Source organism: Betta splendens, chromosome 2, assembly GCF_900634795.4.
Source record: "Betta splendens chromosome 2, fBetSpl5.4, whole genome shotgun sequence".
NCBI lineage: Eukaryota > Metazoa > Chordata > Actinopteri > Anabantiformes > Osphronemidae > Betta > Betta splendens.
In genome coordinates this window covers 17,196,583-17,212,381 of record NC_040882.2, presented here as the reverse complement: position 1 = coordinate 17,212,381, position 15,799 = coordinate 17,196,583, and the positions used below count along the sequence as shown (strand labels likewise).

Genomic DNA, 15,799 nt, shown 5'->3' with positions numbered 1-15,799 from the left:
CACAGGGTCACTACAGTACTATAGTATATACACTCAATTTTCCTCTTATATAATGCCTGAGTAAGAAAAATCTGAAATGACTAAGCAATTTTTCTGTTTACCTTGTGACTATGTCAGGAGTAAATCTCCCTTTCAGTGGAGCCACACCCACTTGTTTATAAGGAAGTAAACGTGGTAACGCCATTGCACATTTGCCCGTCTGTGCAGAGTCAAGTGTTTCGAACATCTGACAGCATGAAGGTCCTCATCTTGCTCGTGTTCCTGCCAGCGGGATGCCTTGCTTTCAAACCAAAGCCATGCGGTAAGAACGACACGTTTGTGGGAAATAAACTATGTGCGATGCTGTGAGTGTTGTCTCAAATCTCAGTGGATCATGCAGTCCTATGTTAATTAAGCTGGTATGAGGAGCATGGTGAAATGGTGAAAGTAGCTAATTTAATACAAATGTTGTGCGAAGGCTCCATAGTTTAAAACTGCTTGTTTACTTTTTACAGCATCTCCACCACGGATGACAGGAAAGCTTTCTGTGGTGAGTCCTACACTCTGCTGACCAGGACCTATAATAATAAAGCATACCTGGGGATGGCTGATATTCAAAAGTGTAATTTCTACAAATATGATCACAGCTAAATCTCTTTTTCCCCTCACACAGTCCACCTCCAGTGGGAACCTGACGGTGTACGGCAAGTACATCTACGACGCACCTGGAAAGCGGATCCGCCTCAGAGAGTGTGGCTCTCACGACAATAAGACCTTCCACCTCGACGTCCTCCTGCTCTACAAAGAGGTACAGGACACACAGCAGTTATCCCTCATGTACGTAATAGAAACACCATGCATGACCCAGCACACTGAATAAAGCCATTCTGTTCCACAGAAAGTCATGTACGACATCAACTACAAAAACAAAACGTGCACTAAGAAGCCACTGAACACAGACTTCCACCCACTGGCCGTCCCTAAGAAGGCGTCCCTGCTGGGGCAGGTGGTGTTGGGCACCTCCTCTCGACGAGGACAGGGACTCCTGGTCAACACCTGGGCGGGAAAGATACAGACCAAAAACAGAACAGGTACAAAAGGCAGAAACCACAATTGATTTGACCGGTGCTGTGCTGGGACACATGACTTGTGTGTGGTTGTTGCCAGGTATTTAAAGCTTCTGAACCTGAATGTCTGGTTTTGCAGCATCTGATCTGTTTCTGTTCCTGCAGCAAAGTACATAAGCACTGTCACTGAGTTTGGATGTATTCCTGTTACCACTCTGTTTCATGGCAATAAAGGCTGGGTGGTGACCAGGTCAGTGCTAAATACATACATTTTGACTAATCAGCATAATGTTTTTGTCTAAACGTTACAATAGAATAATATCTACACAGCGTATTTTTTGCCGTTTCTTTAAGTGTATTTCTGATTTTGACCTTCAGTTTCTTTGACAACATCATTGGAATCAAGGACCCTAAGCAGCTGAGCCCTCCAAGCTTCTGCAAGGGTTCAGAGCTGGAAGAAGAAGACGGAGAGGATCCAGAAACCTTCTTCAGCCTGTTTGAAAACACAGAGCTGGAGTCAGACATGTAGTTCACAGTGATGGAGACCACTGAAGAACTCTCTGGTGGATAAAACATGTATTATGCAAGCAACTTTAATCATTGACTACATTCAGTGAGTTTTTTTTCCTCTGTGTCTTTGTGCTGTAGCATTTAGAAAATAATCACAGGGTGCAGGTCTTTAAGTTTTATGCAGATTTTAAAATCTGTTACATTATTACTATTTTTGTTTTATTTTTGAGGTGAACAGCTGGAATGAACACAAGGTTATGTTTAGCTGCTACAGTGGCTATATGAGCATAGCTAATGTGAACATTCATACTAAGCCCTAAGTGGACCAGGTTAAAGGTCTGTTACAAGCCTGTTGGTTGAAAAGAACATTACTGAAAAATCTTTTGACTATTTTAAGAGTTTATCCCTGCTTCTGTGTCGCACTGTAACAGAGATGAAATACTCATTACACTTGCTTTAAATAAATACATTTGTATTTTAAGTAAAGTATAATAAAGGGAAGTACAAATCCTTGTTTTATGTGTGTTACACCAGCAACTAGTTCATCTGCTCTTACTGTCATGCAGGAATTCAGAGATGTGTTTCAGAACCTTACTCTAATGCAAGTTGATGTTATTATGTTCAGTGTCAGCAGGCGTTAGCTTTAGCATTAGCTAGTGTTAGCTTTTTGAAACATAACCAACAGATGGATAAATAACTCACATTATATCAGCTGAGCTAGAGCAGTCTGAGCATATGTGTGAATCCTAGCAGTTAGAATTCCTGGTTTTCTGAGCCTGGGTTCGACTCCCAGTATGGGAATTAAAACTTTTGGATTCTGGAAATACGAAACATTCACGGAGCACATAATCTCCAAAGGGTTGCTTAGGTTGAACTTAAATACACCTGTTTACAATACACTAATGAACCACATGGGACGGAGTGAAGATGGTGCTGTTGTGTCTCAATAACTATTTTGCAGCTCTAGCTTCTTTAGCAGCGGCGCGACGGAAAGCAACAAATTTATGCTGCGCTATAAAACTCTAACGCAAGTTGATGTTATCTTGGTGATATCAGCAAGCTAATGCTATTGTTAGCTTTCTGAAACATAACCAACAGTTAGCCAAACAAACAACATTGTATCAGCTGAGCTAGTGCAGTCAGAGCATATGTGAAGCAGCAGCTCTACTGTACAAACAGGCCAAACATTCACATGCGCTGAGCTACTGCAGCTGTGGAGCTCAGACACAAGATGGCGATGTTGAGCCTTACAGTCATGCTCAGGACTTACAATATAGCTTAGCATAAAACAATGATCATTACTGATGGCAGCTTTAAAATAAAGGAACCTAAGTCAATACATTATTTCTATGCAGACAGAATAATATAATAGTGTGTTTAAACATACTATGCACTGAATGTTAAATGAAGCAAATATTCATTTCTAATATACTGTACAAGCTGTTGGTTGTGCTATTGTGACATGGTCTTAGTATGTAGTGATTTTGAATCATTTTAAATATATTAATAACAGTAATGACATTATTTTGGCCTTCATGCTCTTGAGGAGTGTGGAAATTGTAGCGCTCATGGGTGTCGCCGCCTGGTCGCTAGTCACAAAACCATAGATGGCCCAGTTGCACTACTGGTGTCATACTACTACATTCAACTTTTTTTTTTAAATGTTGTCTTTGTTTTGGAGAAGTCTTGACTGGTGTTTTTTATACAAGACTTGTCTACAATTCTCCTAATAATAAGAAGAAATAATAAAGGACTACTAAATGATTATTATAATTTACCACAATAATTTTTGTTCACATGTTGAATGTAATTTGGTTTATTCCTTTGACTGCTGGGCTACTGTGTTTTTAGTAAGATTTTTACTATACACTATACAGATAATTATACAGAAATTGGATCTTTCCATCCTGGCTACTGTACTCACACACCAACCTTGTCCAGCTCATCTGGTCTGATTTTAAAGCAGGGATAGTTTACTGTAAATCAACATACAGTACTGTACAGTACAAACAGATTGACCTCAAAGGCAGTGAGATTAGAAGCCAGAAACCTTAAGTGGCTGAAAATGAGCTACAGGGTAAGGACTGGTGGAGGTTCAAGGAGATCAGACAGATATAATTGGAACACTTCAATTCATGATTATCACCATAATTATAATTTGTTTTAAAAATCAACTTAAAATTCAAAATCTTTGAGGCCAAAAAACTGTCCATAGTGTTGAGGGATGGGGAGAAACACAATGGTGTCACTTTATGTATGATTATGTAATGTGAAAAGTGCAACCATCAACCTCACCTGATGAAGTTGTTTGGGAAAAAAAGGGTTTTGAAGGGCGTGTGTAAACTTTTGTGAGGCCTGAGTTTGAGTGTGGACACAATAAAAAATTCTGCTCACACTGACTGCTGGTGAGCAGACTGTCAAAATAAAAGACTTCTGCATCTTTGGCTAGATTGCTGTCTAACTGGATACACAAAAAAGAAATCGTCTAACCGTGATCTATTGTTTACATTGTTCAATTACCGGCTTCTTTTCATTGCCTAGAATAACACCTTCATGTTGGTGCTAACCTTTCTAGACTAGACAACGTTGGTGATGATGAGGTAAAATGAAAGAAAGGAGCCAGAGCCATTTCTACGTGGCAACAGAAGACAGTTACTTCCACAAAGCACTCAATTGAATTAAGGTCCCTATTTTTACGTCTGTGATTCAGCCTGTCACAAGACGTCGCATTAGCCTGTACGTCGTGTTAAGATGTATTTGCAATTTACATTCAATTACAATTTTATCAAAGTTTTACTCTTCTGATCTTTAATCAGTGTTAAGATGTATTTGCGATTTACATTCTTGTGTAACAATACACAGATTAAAATGTTATCAATCGTCTGATCTTTCATCAATTTAAGCATTTTTTGAAATCACAATGACTGAGCCTTGCATGTTTTGCATAATTAAAATATGAATAAGACTGTTGGAACAGCAAACATTTCACAAGGGAATTGATGGAAGTTGGTGTATTCAGGTACAATGGGTGCACTGGTCTGAGGACTGTGGTCACACACCTCTGTGTCATATGACAAAGATCTCAATTACTGACGTATTAGCACATGATTTAACTTCCTTTTAAGCAAAATCACATTTTGGCTTGTCACGAGTCCTACATTTCTGAACAAACAGCATTCTTCACCTGTGACCAACTGTGCACTGGCTTCTGTCACGTACTGTATGAAAAATCTCAGACAGGTGCAGCATTTGTGACCATGGATAAAAACCGCCCATAACAATTTGCATCAACAACAATAACATGATAGCCTGATAGCAAAGGGACGTGACTTTCATGGGAGTTAAAGATTAACCCCAGAGGGAGGACTTTTCTCAACATTCTCAGAAAAAGACTCCAATGACTGCCTGTACGTCTTTTATGAAAAAATGACAAAAGTTGGGCAAATTGTAGGTGTAATAAAGCTACCAACATATGGAAGGTAGTTAAAAAGAGATAAATAGCTCCGTCACACCTGGATCAGGCTCTGTGAGAATCATGTTCCTTGACTTCTCCAGTGCTTTCAACACTATCCAACCGTTGCTGCTGTGGGACAAGTTGGTGCACATGGGGGTGGACTAACATCTGTCTGCATGGATGCTGGACTACCTCTCAAACCTGCAGTATGTGAGGACTCACCACTGTGAGTCTGACATGCTCGTCTGCAACACAGGAGCTCCATAGGGAACAGTTCTGGCTCCATTTCTGTTCACAGTCTACACCGCAGACTTCATGTCCAGCTCAGCATCCTATCACCTGCTGAAGTTTTCAGATGACTCTGCCATTGTTGGCTTGATTATGGATGACAATGACAGAGAGTACAGAGAACTGATTCAGAACTTTGTGGACTGGTGCCAGTGGAACTACCTCTAGATTAATGCAGGGAAAACCAAGGAGCTGGTGGTAGACTTTCATAGGCACACACTCTGCACTAACACCGGTGAACATCCAGGGAAGGGACATTGAGAGAGTGGACTCTCACAAGTACTTGGGCGTTCACCTCAACAATAAACTGGACTGGTCACACAATACAGACACACTGTATAAAATAGGACAGGGCAGACTCTACCTGTTAAAGAGACTGAGGTCTTTTGGAGTCCAGGGACCACTCCTAAAGACCTTCTATGACTCTGTGGTGGCATCAGCCATCTTTTATGGAGAGGTCTGCTGGTGCAGCAGCATCTCAGCAGCAGACGGGAAGCATCTGGAGAAGCTGGTCAGAAGGCCAGCTCCGTTCTGGGGCTGCCTCTTGACTCAGTGCAGGAGGTGGGAGAAAGGAGGCTGGTCGCTAAGCTATCATCCATGATGGAGAACGATACCCACCCCTGTATGAAACGGTGTCATCACTATGCACCTCCTTCAGTAACTGTTGCTACAATTGTCACCTTATACTGTGGTCACCATACAAATGTTTGAACACCTCAGTGTGCATGTGTGTAGATATTGGATATATTTTTAATTTTACTTAAATTCTAAATAATCTTGACTGTGCTCTTGTTCTGTACTGCTGGTGCAACATGGAAATTTCTCCATTGTGGTACGAATAACGGTCTACTGTATCTTATCTTATCTTATCTTATCTTATCTTATCTTATCTTATCTTATCTTATCTTATCTTATCTTATCTTATCTTATCTTATCTTATCTTATCTTAAATAAAGTGAATAAAGTGTCTTCATCCCACAACTCTCACCCCTCAGAGTGCTGTGTACAGCATCAATGATTCTAACCACACGTGTGAGAAACTGCCCCTGAAGGCAGACTTCCAGCCCCTGGGGATCCCCCCAGGTGCGTCTCTGGTGGGTCAGGCGGTTCTGACCAGTACGGATGGGTTGTCATAAGGTGACATAAACACTAAAAGCATTTTTAATGGAAGACGTAACACAGCTATAATAGTGCCAGAATCTGACTTCTACTAATCGGAACCGTCTCCATCCAGTGACCATTATGTTTTTCTCCTCACTAGTTTCTTCAACAACATTGTTGGGATTTCGGACCCCAGTCTGCGGAACCCTCCAAACTTCTGCCCACAAGCAGAGGCGGACCCTCAAAGGGAACCACGAGACTTCCTCAGTTTGTTCCTTAAAACGAAATGAGAACTTCCTAAAACCATTCTCTGGAATGTGTGAAATAAAACAGACAGAAGTACAGTCATAGCCTGGTAAATTGTGTAAAAAAGCTTGTGTGATGATACACTCACAAAGAATTATCACCTGACTGTGCATGCATTGTTTTGATTGTGACAAGGAATAGATGCCTGTCTTACTCTGCAGAAAACACTGATGACTTCAATTAATAATAAAAATTATATGAATTATATAATAATAAAGTTATATTAAAGTATAATGTTGTATGTGTATTTCATCTGATGGTTGTTGTTGATGTAAACATAATATACAGTAATTGTAACATAAGGGAATTTTTGAATTATCAGTATCTACAAGCATGAAATGAAGAGTGAATGATCATCTACTCAAAGTTACTATGTAAAAAATCTGACTTCCAATGAGCATTTTGATGAATAATTCCTATAACTTTACAGTTGAAAAGTACCCAGAGCATAAATCTGTGATTGCTACAAACATTGTTTCCATAAAATTAAACTTGAAGATGTTATGAATTGATCCCTTAACACTGACAAAAAACAATGTTAAATTCTACAAACAGTAAAAAGCTACAGTGGCTATATGAGCATAGCTAATGTGAACATTCATACTAAGCCCTAAGTGGACCAGGTTAAAGGTCTGTTACAAGCCTGTTGGTTGAAAAGAACATTACTGAAACATCTTTTGACTCTTTTAGAAGTTTATCACTGCTTCTGAGCCGCACTGTAACTGAGATGTAATACTCATTACACCTGCTTTAAATAAATACATTTGTGTTTTAAGTAAAGTATAATAAAGGGAAGTACAAATCCTTGTTTTATGTGTGTTACACCAGCAACTAGTTCATCTGCTCTTACTGTCATGCAGGAATTCAGAGATGTGTTTCAGAACCTTACTCTAACATAAGCATTAAACTTAACCATTAGTTAATTACCTACTTCCAAGTTTTAAAAATGTAATTTGCTTGAAATTTGTGTCATAATGTTTCACCGCCATTGTTTACTGTAAAATTTCATTTTAATTTTAAACGAGTTAATGTTATAATATTAATATCTGCAAGCTAATGCTAGTGTTCGTTTGATGAAACATAACCAACAGTTAGGTAAATAGCTAACATTATATCAGCTGAACTAGTGTGATGAGAACATATGGTCTAGCGGTTAGGATTCCTGGTTTTCACCCAGGCGGTAGATTCTCATAATCTGGAAATAAGAGAGTTCACAGAGTACGTAACTGCCAAGGTGTTGCTTATGTTGAACTTAAATACACCTGTTTACAGAAAACCACATGGTGCCGTTGTGTCTCTTTCACTAGCCTTTTTATGCAGCTCTAGCTTCTTTAGCAGCTGCACGACAGAAAGCAACAAATTTATGCTATAAAACTCAAATGCAAGTTGATGTTATTATGCTAATGTCAGCTAGTGTTAGCTTTTTGAAACGCTATATAATATGTGTGAATCCTAGCAGTTAGAATTCCTGGTTTTCCGAGCCTGGGTTCGACTCCCAGTATGGGAATTAAAACTTTTGGATTCTGGAAATACGAACATTCACAAAATCTCTAAAGTGTTGCAAGTTGATGTTATCTTGGTGATATCAGCAAGCTAATGCTATTGTTAGCTTTCTGAGACATAACCAACAGTTAGCTTAATAAACAACATTGTATCAGCTGAGCTAGTGCAGTCAGAGCATATGTGAAGCAGCAGCTCTACTGTACAAACAGGCCAAACATTCACATGCGCTGAGCTACTGCAGCTGTGGAGCTCAGACACAAGATGGCGATGTTGAGTCTTACAGTCATGCTCAGGACTTACAATATAGCTTAGCATAAAACAATGATCATTACTGATGGCAGCTTTAAAATAAAGGAACCTAAGTCAATACATTATTTCCATGCAGACAGAATAATAATAACAGTGTGTTTAAACATTCTATGCACTGAATGCTAAATGAAGCAAATATTCATTTCTATGATATTTATTTCTATATACTGTGCACACTGTTGGTTGTGCTACTGTGACATGGTCTTAGTATGTAGTGATTTTAAACCATTTTGATTAAATTAATAACAGTCATGACTGTTATTGCAATAACTGACTGCAATAACTGACATTATTTTGGCCTTTATGGTCTTTGAGGAGTGTGGAAATTGTAGCGCTCATGGGTGTCGCCATCTGGTCACTAGTCACTAGATTTCCATGGCTTTCAGACTAATCCAGGAATATTCACGTTGTTTTGGAGAAGTCTTGACTGGTGTTTCTTCCCAGTCTAGTTATACATGACTTGTCTACAATTCTCTTAATAATAATGAAGAAATGTTTCCATTCACAGAGCTTGTGGCTGGAACACCACAATCCTTACCCCACGTACTCCAGCTCCCAGATACTCTTCTACTGTAACTCTCTCAGTGATAGTTTCAGTTCCCAGTCATCAAATACAAAAATCTCAGCAGATCTGAACTCCACCACAAACTGAAAAATTAACCAACTTCCTGATCATAATAAGGAACAGGCCAGATTAGAATGTTGCAACGTGGGGAGTCTGACGAGAGATTGATGTTACTTTATGGTTATACAAAAAGCATATGCAAAAGGTTGCAAAATCAGATCTTCCTCCTAAATTCCCCATATGTCCCTCCCAAATGGACACTGAGGTTGACAATGTATTTCTAAACAATAAATTATATCTATAGATGGATCCATCTCCATTACTTTGATTTGCATGCTACAACAGCGATACAGACATTTCTGGGGTTCAGCAAACCACACACGATTAAGGTAATCCACAGTGAGTATGACCAGAACTGCAGGAAAACCAGGAGGGCAACTGTGCTGGAGGTGCTTGAATTCCCCACCCCTGCATCAGACTAAAAGAACAAAAGGAAAATAAACATAAATTACTGAATTATGAACCAGCGCATTGTGTTTATGTGAGCGGTCAGGCTCCACAGATCCAAAACTGTGTATACATTATTTGGTCAAATAGAGTAAACAGATGAGATCAGATTATGTCTGTGTTAAGGTTCACCAGCCATACACCTACGCATCACATGACGATGAAGTCAGTCATTCATTCATTTAGGTTATTAGCTCATGTGGTTCTTCTCCTGTATCAACCAAATGATCCATAATCCAGTTCTCCTACATTGATGAATGCAACATTCTACACCCCATGTGCACAAATGTCCTACACTTACTTAGGTTATGTACTTGTTGCTATGTGTATGCATTGTGCAGGTGAGCCCTCCATGATAACCATTAACCAGTCACGCAAAGAAGGAACGGAGGTCACTAAGAGGAGGATGTCCTTTGACTTCCACCGCCTCTTATCATGCTAACAGAAGAGGGGGGAACAGGGGGAGGGCTCCTGCCTGGAGCCTCTGTCTTATAAGGAAGTGACTCTCTGCTGAAGCACCAGAGTTTGTGGCAAGACAACCCAAACTATGAGACTTGTCGTAGCATTGGCGTGTTTCATTGCAGGCTGCCTGGCCCAGAAGCCTCACCCATGCAGTAAGTGACTACGTCTTATCCTTCTTCACCATTTATGCACGCTTTTAATGCATTATATCACATACTCTTCATACAGAGAGTCCTCCTCTTATGGGTGGAGCGCTCGTTTTGGTAAGTAAATGCTGCTTCAAAGCGCGCATACGTGAGCATGACTAAGCAATAAGCAATAGAAGACAACATAACCTCACTGACAGCCTGTCTGCAGTCTACACAGAATGAGAAGCTGCTGGTCTATGTCCGGTACCTGTACGATGCAATAGGACAACGGATACGACTCTGGGAGCAGGGATCCTACGACAATAAGACTTTCACCGCCGACTATCTGCTACACTACAGAGAGGTGAGCAAGTGACCACGGCAGATACTCTTTTAGACCACAGTCGCCCTAAATATGACCTGATTAACACACGATTAAATAGATGACTACTGGGGAAAATTAATAGAAAACGTAGTAATAAACGGACAATTAAAAAAACAATTTTTGTTGTGTCACAAATTAAACCCATTTCTGGATTGGTTTTCACTATATTATTGTGTGCAAGTCAAACTGTGAGCACAACCTGTTCTGGACATAAGTCACAAGTCACAGGACACAAGTCTATCACAGGAATCTATTCAATCCATGATAGACATAAAACACTAAACTAATATCCTTTAGAGACTTCAGTTTGTGTGTTAACCGTTTTGAAAATGTGAAGTCACACTTGACCAAAGATTTTGAGGAAATGAGAAAATGCTTAAAATGAGTAGTAGTAGTAGTAGTAGTAGTAGTAGTAAAAACACAGGTCAAAAAGTTGTGTAATGTGACATTCGCCAATGTACTGTGACAACTCTCACCCTCAGAGTGCTGTGTACAACATCAGTGATTCTAAAAAGACATGTGAGAAACTGCCCCTGAAGGCAGACTTCCAGCCCCTGGGGATCCCCCCGGATGCGTCTCTGGTGGGTCAGGTGGTTCTGGGCAGCTCGTCTGGACCTGGACAAGGACTCCTGACCAACATCTGGACAGGAGATCTGCCTGAAAAAGCAGGTGAGAGAGGATGTGACTGTTTGAGAAGCCTGTTTCGCTGTGTCACCTTCTCAACGCTTCCATTCTATGTTCCCCCAGGAAAGTTCTTAAGCACAGTCACCGAGTTTGGATGCATTCCTGTCAGCACCGCCTATCAGACTAAAGAGTATGGATGGGTGCAGATCACGTAAGATCGAGCTCAAAAAGATTCAAACAAAACACAGATTAATCAGAACCGTCTCCATCCAGTGACCATTATGTCTTTCTCCTCATTAGTTTCTTCAACAACATTGTTGGGATTTCGGACCCCAGTCTGCTGAACCCTCCAAACTTCTGCCCACATGCAGAGTCACTTCAGAGTCAGCGCGCTGGAGTGAAGCCACACGACTTCCTCAGCTTGTTCCTTTAAGCAAACTGAGAACCGCCGGTTTCTCAGAACTGAAAATTCAGAGTTTCTCAGACAGAATACAACATTTTAAAATGCATTTCCTTCTTAATGTCTGTTTAAATGCTGCATGTCATTAAAAAATGATGAACGCAGTGGATGAACTTCTGCTTCTTTCAGTTCTCCAAAGTATTTTGTAAGCGCTTTGTTTTGTTTGACGGACTCATTCCCGTTTTGTTACCATAGAATAACTGATGGTATTTTGCATCAATAAAAACAGCGTGAACAAATGCACTTGATCTTGTCTCTGTGTACAATTGGATTATACAAGTTTGGTATATAGATAGTTCTGGCATGTTATTGTTACTATGAAGCATTTTCACACATTTTGCTGCTGTGGTGCATGAATGCACCTGTAAGGAAATTTGAGAGATGAATGCTGCTATTTATAAATAAAAGTGATGTAGATGACATGTAAAAATCAGAATTAAAAATTAAAAACAGCTTCCTAGAATTCAGATAAAACCCGGCTGCAGGCTCTGAACCACGCCTGCTTGTTTTTACAGAAGTAAAAGGCTGCGAATCCATCGGACATTCACTTCTCTGTGCAGAGCAAAAGGTTACTTCCATCTGACAGCATGAAGGTGCTCGTCCTGCTCACTTGCCTGTCGGCGGTCTGCCTCGCTATGAGACCACATCCATGCAGTAAGTACCGCCCAGCTGGAGTAAACTGCAGAAAGCTAATACTGAAGCTGTGCCTTCAATCTCTGCTGACCTTATAAATACCGATCAAGCGCTTCTGTTTTTGTTTGAGCAGCTATGAGGAACAGAGTGAATAAGCAGCTAACTTTATACAAATGTGGTGTAAAAGCACCTTCTATTTAATTTGAACAGGGTCACCACCACTGCTGACAGGACGATTTTCTGTGGTAAGTCCTAAACTTGACCAGTTTTATCGCCTATGGGGAAGTGACTGGATTATTCTTACTGTACTTTAAAGCTAATCATAATAATAATAATGTGGTCACAATATTAAATAAAAACTTTGTTTCCCCTTACACAGTCCACCTCCAGTGGGAACCTGACGGTGTACGGCAAGTACATCTACGACGCCCTGGGAGAGCGGATCCGCTTCAGAGAGTGTGGCTCTCACGACAATAAGACCTTTCACCTCGACGTCCTCCTGCTCTACAGACAGGTACAGGAAACACAGCCGTTATCTCACATGTAATAGAAACATCATGCATGAGCCAGCACACTGAATAAAGTCATCCTGTTCCACAGAAAGTCATGTACAATATTAACTACAAAAACCACACATGCACTAAGATGCCACTGAACGCACACTTCCACCCACTGGCCGTCCCAAGGAAGGCGTCCCTGCTGGGGCAGGTGGTGTTGGGCACCTCCTCTCGACGAGGACAGGGACTCCTGGTGAACACCTGGGTGGGAAAAATACAGACCAAAAACAGAACAGGTACAAGAGAAAATTAAACATAAAGGTTAATGTAACATGTGATTTTTTGTGGTTCCTTATTTTAATTTCAGGCTCAGTAACTTGACTGCCCGGTTTTGCAGAATCAGATAATTTGTGATCCACTTCTCTTTTTGCAGCGAAGTACATGAGCACTGTCACTGAGTTTGGATGTATTCCTGTTACCACTCTGTTCCATGCCGATAAAGGATGGGTGGTGACCAGGTCAGTTTAAGCAATCACAGTCCACGAGGACAACACCAAACTGTGTATAGTGTGTATTTGCAGTTTCATCAAGTGTCTTTTTGATTTTCCCCTTTAGCTTCTTCGACAATGTGATTGGAATCAGTAACCCCAACCTGCTGAACCCTCCACATTTCTGTAAGGATGCACAGCTGGAGGAAGACAATGAAGAAGATCCAGAGACCTTCTTCAGCCTGTTTGAAAATTTCGAGCTAGAGTCAGACATGTACATAGATGAAGACTACTGATTAACTGTCTGTAAAACACGTACTATTCAATTAACTTTAATCTTTGACTGCATTAGCTGTGAGTTCACTACTCCATCTATTTTTGTATAAAACTATGATGATGTTAAAAATGTTGTTTGAATTGCCTTGCATTAGCAATAACCAATCACTGGGTGAATGGAACACGTTCCATTATGCAAGATACTGTAACAAAACTGGTTTCATGTTTTGACTAATAACTAATAACTTGGAATTGATTCAGTTGGTACTTGTCTCCTACTGTAGGCCAAATGAGATGTTATGCTACACTGATGAGGTCTCCTCATATTAAAACTACTTTGAAGAATATTTTTTTACATTATTTATTCCACCTGTGACCATGACTGTTAAAAAAACATTGCAAAAAAAGGGGGAAAGACAATGTGCTTATGTGCTTACCATTCAATGTGGTTTGAATGTATATGATGGAAGACATTTTAACAGGGCACAAAAGGCAGGCAGCATATTCACAAAGGCGTTTGAGAGACGCAGGAGATGAGGTTAGCATCAAAGCCTGTTTGGTCGTCAGTGATGGCCAACTGAATTCTAGCAGATTTAGATTTTATTCAACATGAGAAGCAGATGAGAAGTCGGGAGACAACCACTGAGCGTCAGGAGAGCAGTTTCTTAGTGGGCTTTTGGTGTTTTTATACGTTTGTCAGACTCTTGTCAATGGCTATATGATGTCCTAAACTGGCTTCAACAAACCACTAGATGGCACCGAATAACAAGTAATGAAAGGGACATTAACAATTTGTGTGATTCACAGATGCAACAATGTACATGGCTTCATTTATGTCTCATAAGCACAATCAAAGAAAAACATTGACAACATTGTAACTGATTCATTTTATACAATCATTAATTTCCTGGTTGTTCAGAAATAGAAAATTACTTCTTCACAATAGGACAAGGAGTCACCTGGTAACAGTAGTAGCACACTCCCCTTAGCTCCCCAACTTCCTGCACAGCTACATTTGCTGCCATCACTCCCGCCTCTCGAGCTTCAGTCTCCAGCCACAACAGCCGTGCATCAGGGTCCTCGTCTGAGAACTGAAGGAGAGCTCCTGAGCTGTGTAAAGCCCTCAGACACTGCTTCAGCACCAGGTTGGCCTTACCTTTCCCTTCTTTGGACCTCAATAAGGCGTCTGTGGTGCCTTTATCAACGATCAGGTCCACACTACCGGAACCGCAGTGTTCGTGAAGCTGTGTGCAGTCCAGTTCCACGAATCTCAGCTGGGATGCAAGATTGTGAGGTTGAATGGCTGCGGTCTGGACGTGCTCCTGCATCAGTCGCACAGCTACCGGGGAAATGTCAGCACACGAGACGCAGACAGGGAGAGGAGAGTGTTTGTAAATACACGCTCCTAAAGCAGACGTTCCACAGCCCAGGTCCAGGACCTGGAGCAAAGCCTCTGGTTGACGCTTGGTCTGAAGGTGAGGCATGATGAAGTCCCGCACACTACTGAAGCCAAAGAACCACTCAAAGTTCTTAAAGGTGGGTGATCTGCTGCTGCTCTCAGCGTAGAACCGGTCCCAGGTCGCCTTCTTGTCCATGTTGTCAATCAGCTCAGCTGGGGACAAGCAATGGAATGGAGAAAAGGCATCAGTCTCACTTTTTCACATATCATATCGCGAGACTTCATCTCAAATATAATAAAACATCTTATTTCAGGTTTTGCAACATAATTAAAAACACTGTCGCGTTTGACCTGATATAACTCATACTTCTCGTGTCAATATAAACTTTGGTTTATATTAGTCACTTCCACTCTGTTACGTTAGCTCTTGAATGAACTTTCACTCCGTGACTATCAACACAACAGACTGCAGTTAGCTACCTAAAAGCATTTAACCTTGCAGCTAACTAACTTGTTACAGATGCTAGCTAAGTTAGCTTAGCTTAGTTATTAGCTTCACCGCAGCGCCGACAGACGCAATTCGGGAGCCAACGCTAATTTGTGTTCAACGTACATGTAAGGGAAGAGTAATGTCGAACACATGCTGCAAATATTCGCTTGCTTGACAACGCGACAGACTTTACAAACGGAGACATGTTCTTGCATCGGGCGTGATGGGCTTGTCCGCTGGTCGACAAGAGGGCTCACTCTGCTCAGATTTGGGAAGTACAACCAACGACAAGTAAAAGGCCAGAGAGCAGCATCTGCCAATTATCCGATCTTTGCGTTGCGTTATGCGGCAATGACGTATGCGCAGTT

At 40.9% G+C, this 15,799-nt stretch overlaps 4 protein-coding genes across 4 annotated transcripts; 3 read left to right on the top strand and 1 right to left on the bottom strand.

The window, feature by feature from the left end:
* The first annotated feature begins 166 nt into the window (after positions 1 to 166).
* On the top strand, positions 167 to 2,066 carry LOC129603856 (ependymin-2-like). The gene is made up of 6 exons (XM_055507153.1): positions 167 to 301; positions 495 to 529; positions 653 to 787; positions 878 to 1,070; positions 1,212 to 1,296; positions 1,425 to 2,066. Exons 1-6 carry the CDS (start codon positions 235 to 237, stop codon positions 1,573 to 1,575), a joined length of 666 nt encoding a protein of 221 aa, XP_055363128.1. The 5' UTR covers positions 167 to 234; the 3' UTR covers positions 1,576 to 2,066.
* Positions 2,067 to 10,072: 8,006 nt separating this feature from the next.
* On the top strand, positions 10,073 to 11,896 carry LOC114866852 (ependymin-like). The gene is made up of 6 exons (XM_029169080.3): positions 10,073 to 10,203; positions 10,280 to 10,314; positions 10,409 to 10,543; positions 11,047 to 11,233; positions 11,312 to 11,399; positions 11,489 to 11,896. Exons 1-6 carry the CDS (start codon positions 10,137 to 10,139, stop codon positions 11,619 to 11,621), a joined length of 645 nt encoding a protein of 214 aa, XP_029024913.1. The 5' UTR covers positions 10,073 to 10,136; the 3' UTR covers positions 11,622 to 11,896.
* A 275-nt stretch (positions 11,897 to 12,171) lies between these two features.
* LOC114866871 (ependymin) lies at positions 12,172 to 13,889 on the top strand. The gene is made up of 6 exons (XM_029169100.3): positions 12,172 to 12,302; positions 12,492 to 12,526; positions 12,661 to 12,795; positions 12,882 to 13,074; positions 13,212 to 13,296; positions 13,394 to 13,889. The coding sequence occupies exons 1-6, from the start codon at positions 12,236 to 12,238 to the stop codon at positions 13,560 to 13,562; spliced, it is 684 nt and encodes a 227-aa protein (XP_029024933.1). The 5' UTR covers positions 12,172 to 12,235; the 3' UTR covers positions 13,563 to 13,889.
* cskmt (citrate synthase lysine methyltransferase) lies at positions 13,880 to 15,765 on the bottom strand. Its single transcript, XM_029169070.3, has 2 exons — positions 15,555 to 15,765; positions 13,880 to 15,154 (listed from the first exon to the last, which is right to left on the bottom strand). Exons 1-2 carry the CDS (start codon positions 15,634 to 15,636, stop codon positions 14,472 to 14,474), a joined length of 765 nt encoding a protein of 254 aa, XP_029024903.1. The 5' UTR covers positions 15,637 to 15,765; the 3' UTR covers positions 13,880 to 14,471.
* Positions 15,766 to 15,799: the final 34 nt, after the last annotated feature.

Excerpts from the sequence above, each read along its gene's own strand:
- LOC129603856 (XM_055507153.1), top strand. The coding sequence starts at position 235 with ATGAAGGTCCTCATCTTGCTCGTGTTCCTGCCAGCGGGATGCCTTGCT. Across the intron at positions 302-494 it reads TTTCAAACCAAAGCCATGCG|CATCTCCACCACGGATGACA; the intron begins GTAAGAACGACA and ends TACTTTTTACAG. Across the intron at positions 1,071-1,211 it reads ACAGACCAAAAACAGAACAG|CAAAGTACATAAGCACTGTC; the intron begins GTACAAAAGGCA and ends CTGTTCCTGCAG.
- LOC114866852 (XM_029169080.3), top strand. The coding sequence starts at position 10,137 with ATGAGACTTGTCGTAGCATTGGCGTGTTTCATTGCAGGCTGCCTGGCC. Across the intron at positions 10,544-11,046 it reads ATCTGCTACACTACAGAGAG|AGTGCTGTGTACAACATCAG; the intron begins GTGAGCAAGTGA and ends TCTCACCCTCAG. Across the intron at positions 11,234-11,311 it reads AGATCTGCCTGAAAAAGCAG|GAAAGTTCTTAAGCACAGTC; the intron begins GTGAGAGAGGAT and ends ATGTTCCCCCAG.
- LOC114866871 (XM_029169100.3), top strand. The coding sequence starts at position 12,236 with ATGAAGGTGCTCGTCCTGCTCACTTGCCTGTCGGCGGTCTGCCTCGCT. Across the intron at positions 12,796-12,881 it reads TCCTCCTGCTCTACAGACAG|AAAGTCATGTACAATATTAA; the intron begins GTACAGGAAACA and ends CCTGTTCCACAG. Across the intron at positions 13,075-13,211 it reads ACAGACCAAAAACAGAACAG|CGAAGTACATGAGCACTGTC; the intron begins GTACAAGAGAAA and ends CTCTTTTTGCAG.
- cskmt (XM_029169070.3), bottom strand. The coding sequence starts at position 15,636 with ATGTCTCCGTTTGTAAAGTCTGTCGCGTTGTCAAGCAAGCGAATATTT. Across the intron at positions 15,155-15,554 it reads ACATTACTCTTCCCTTACAT|CTGAGCTGATTGACAACATG; the intron begins GTACGTTGAACA and ends GCTTGTCCCCAG.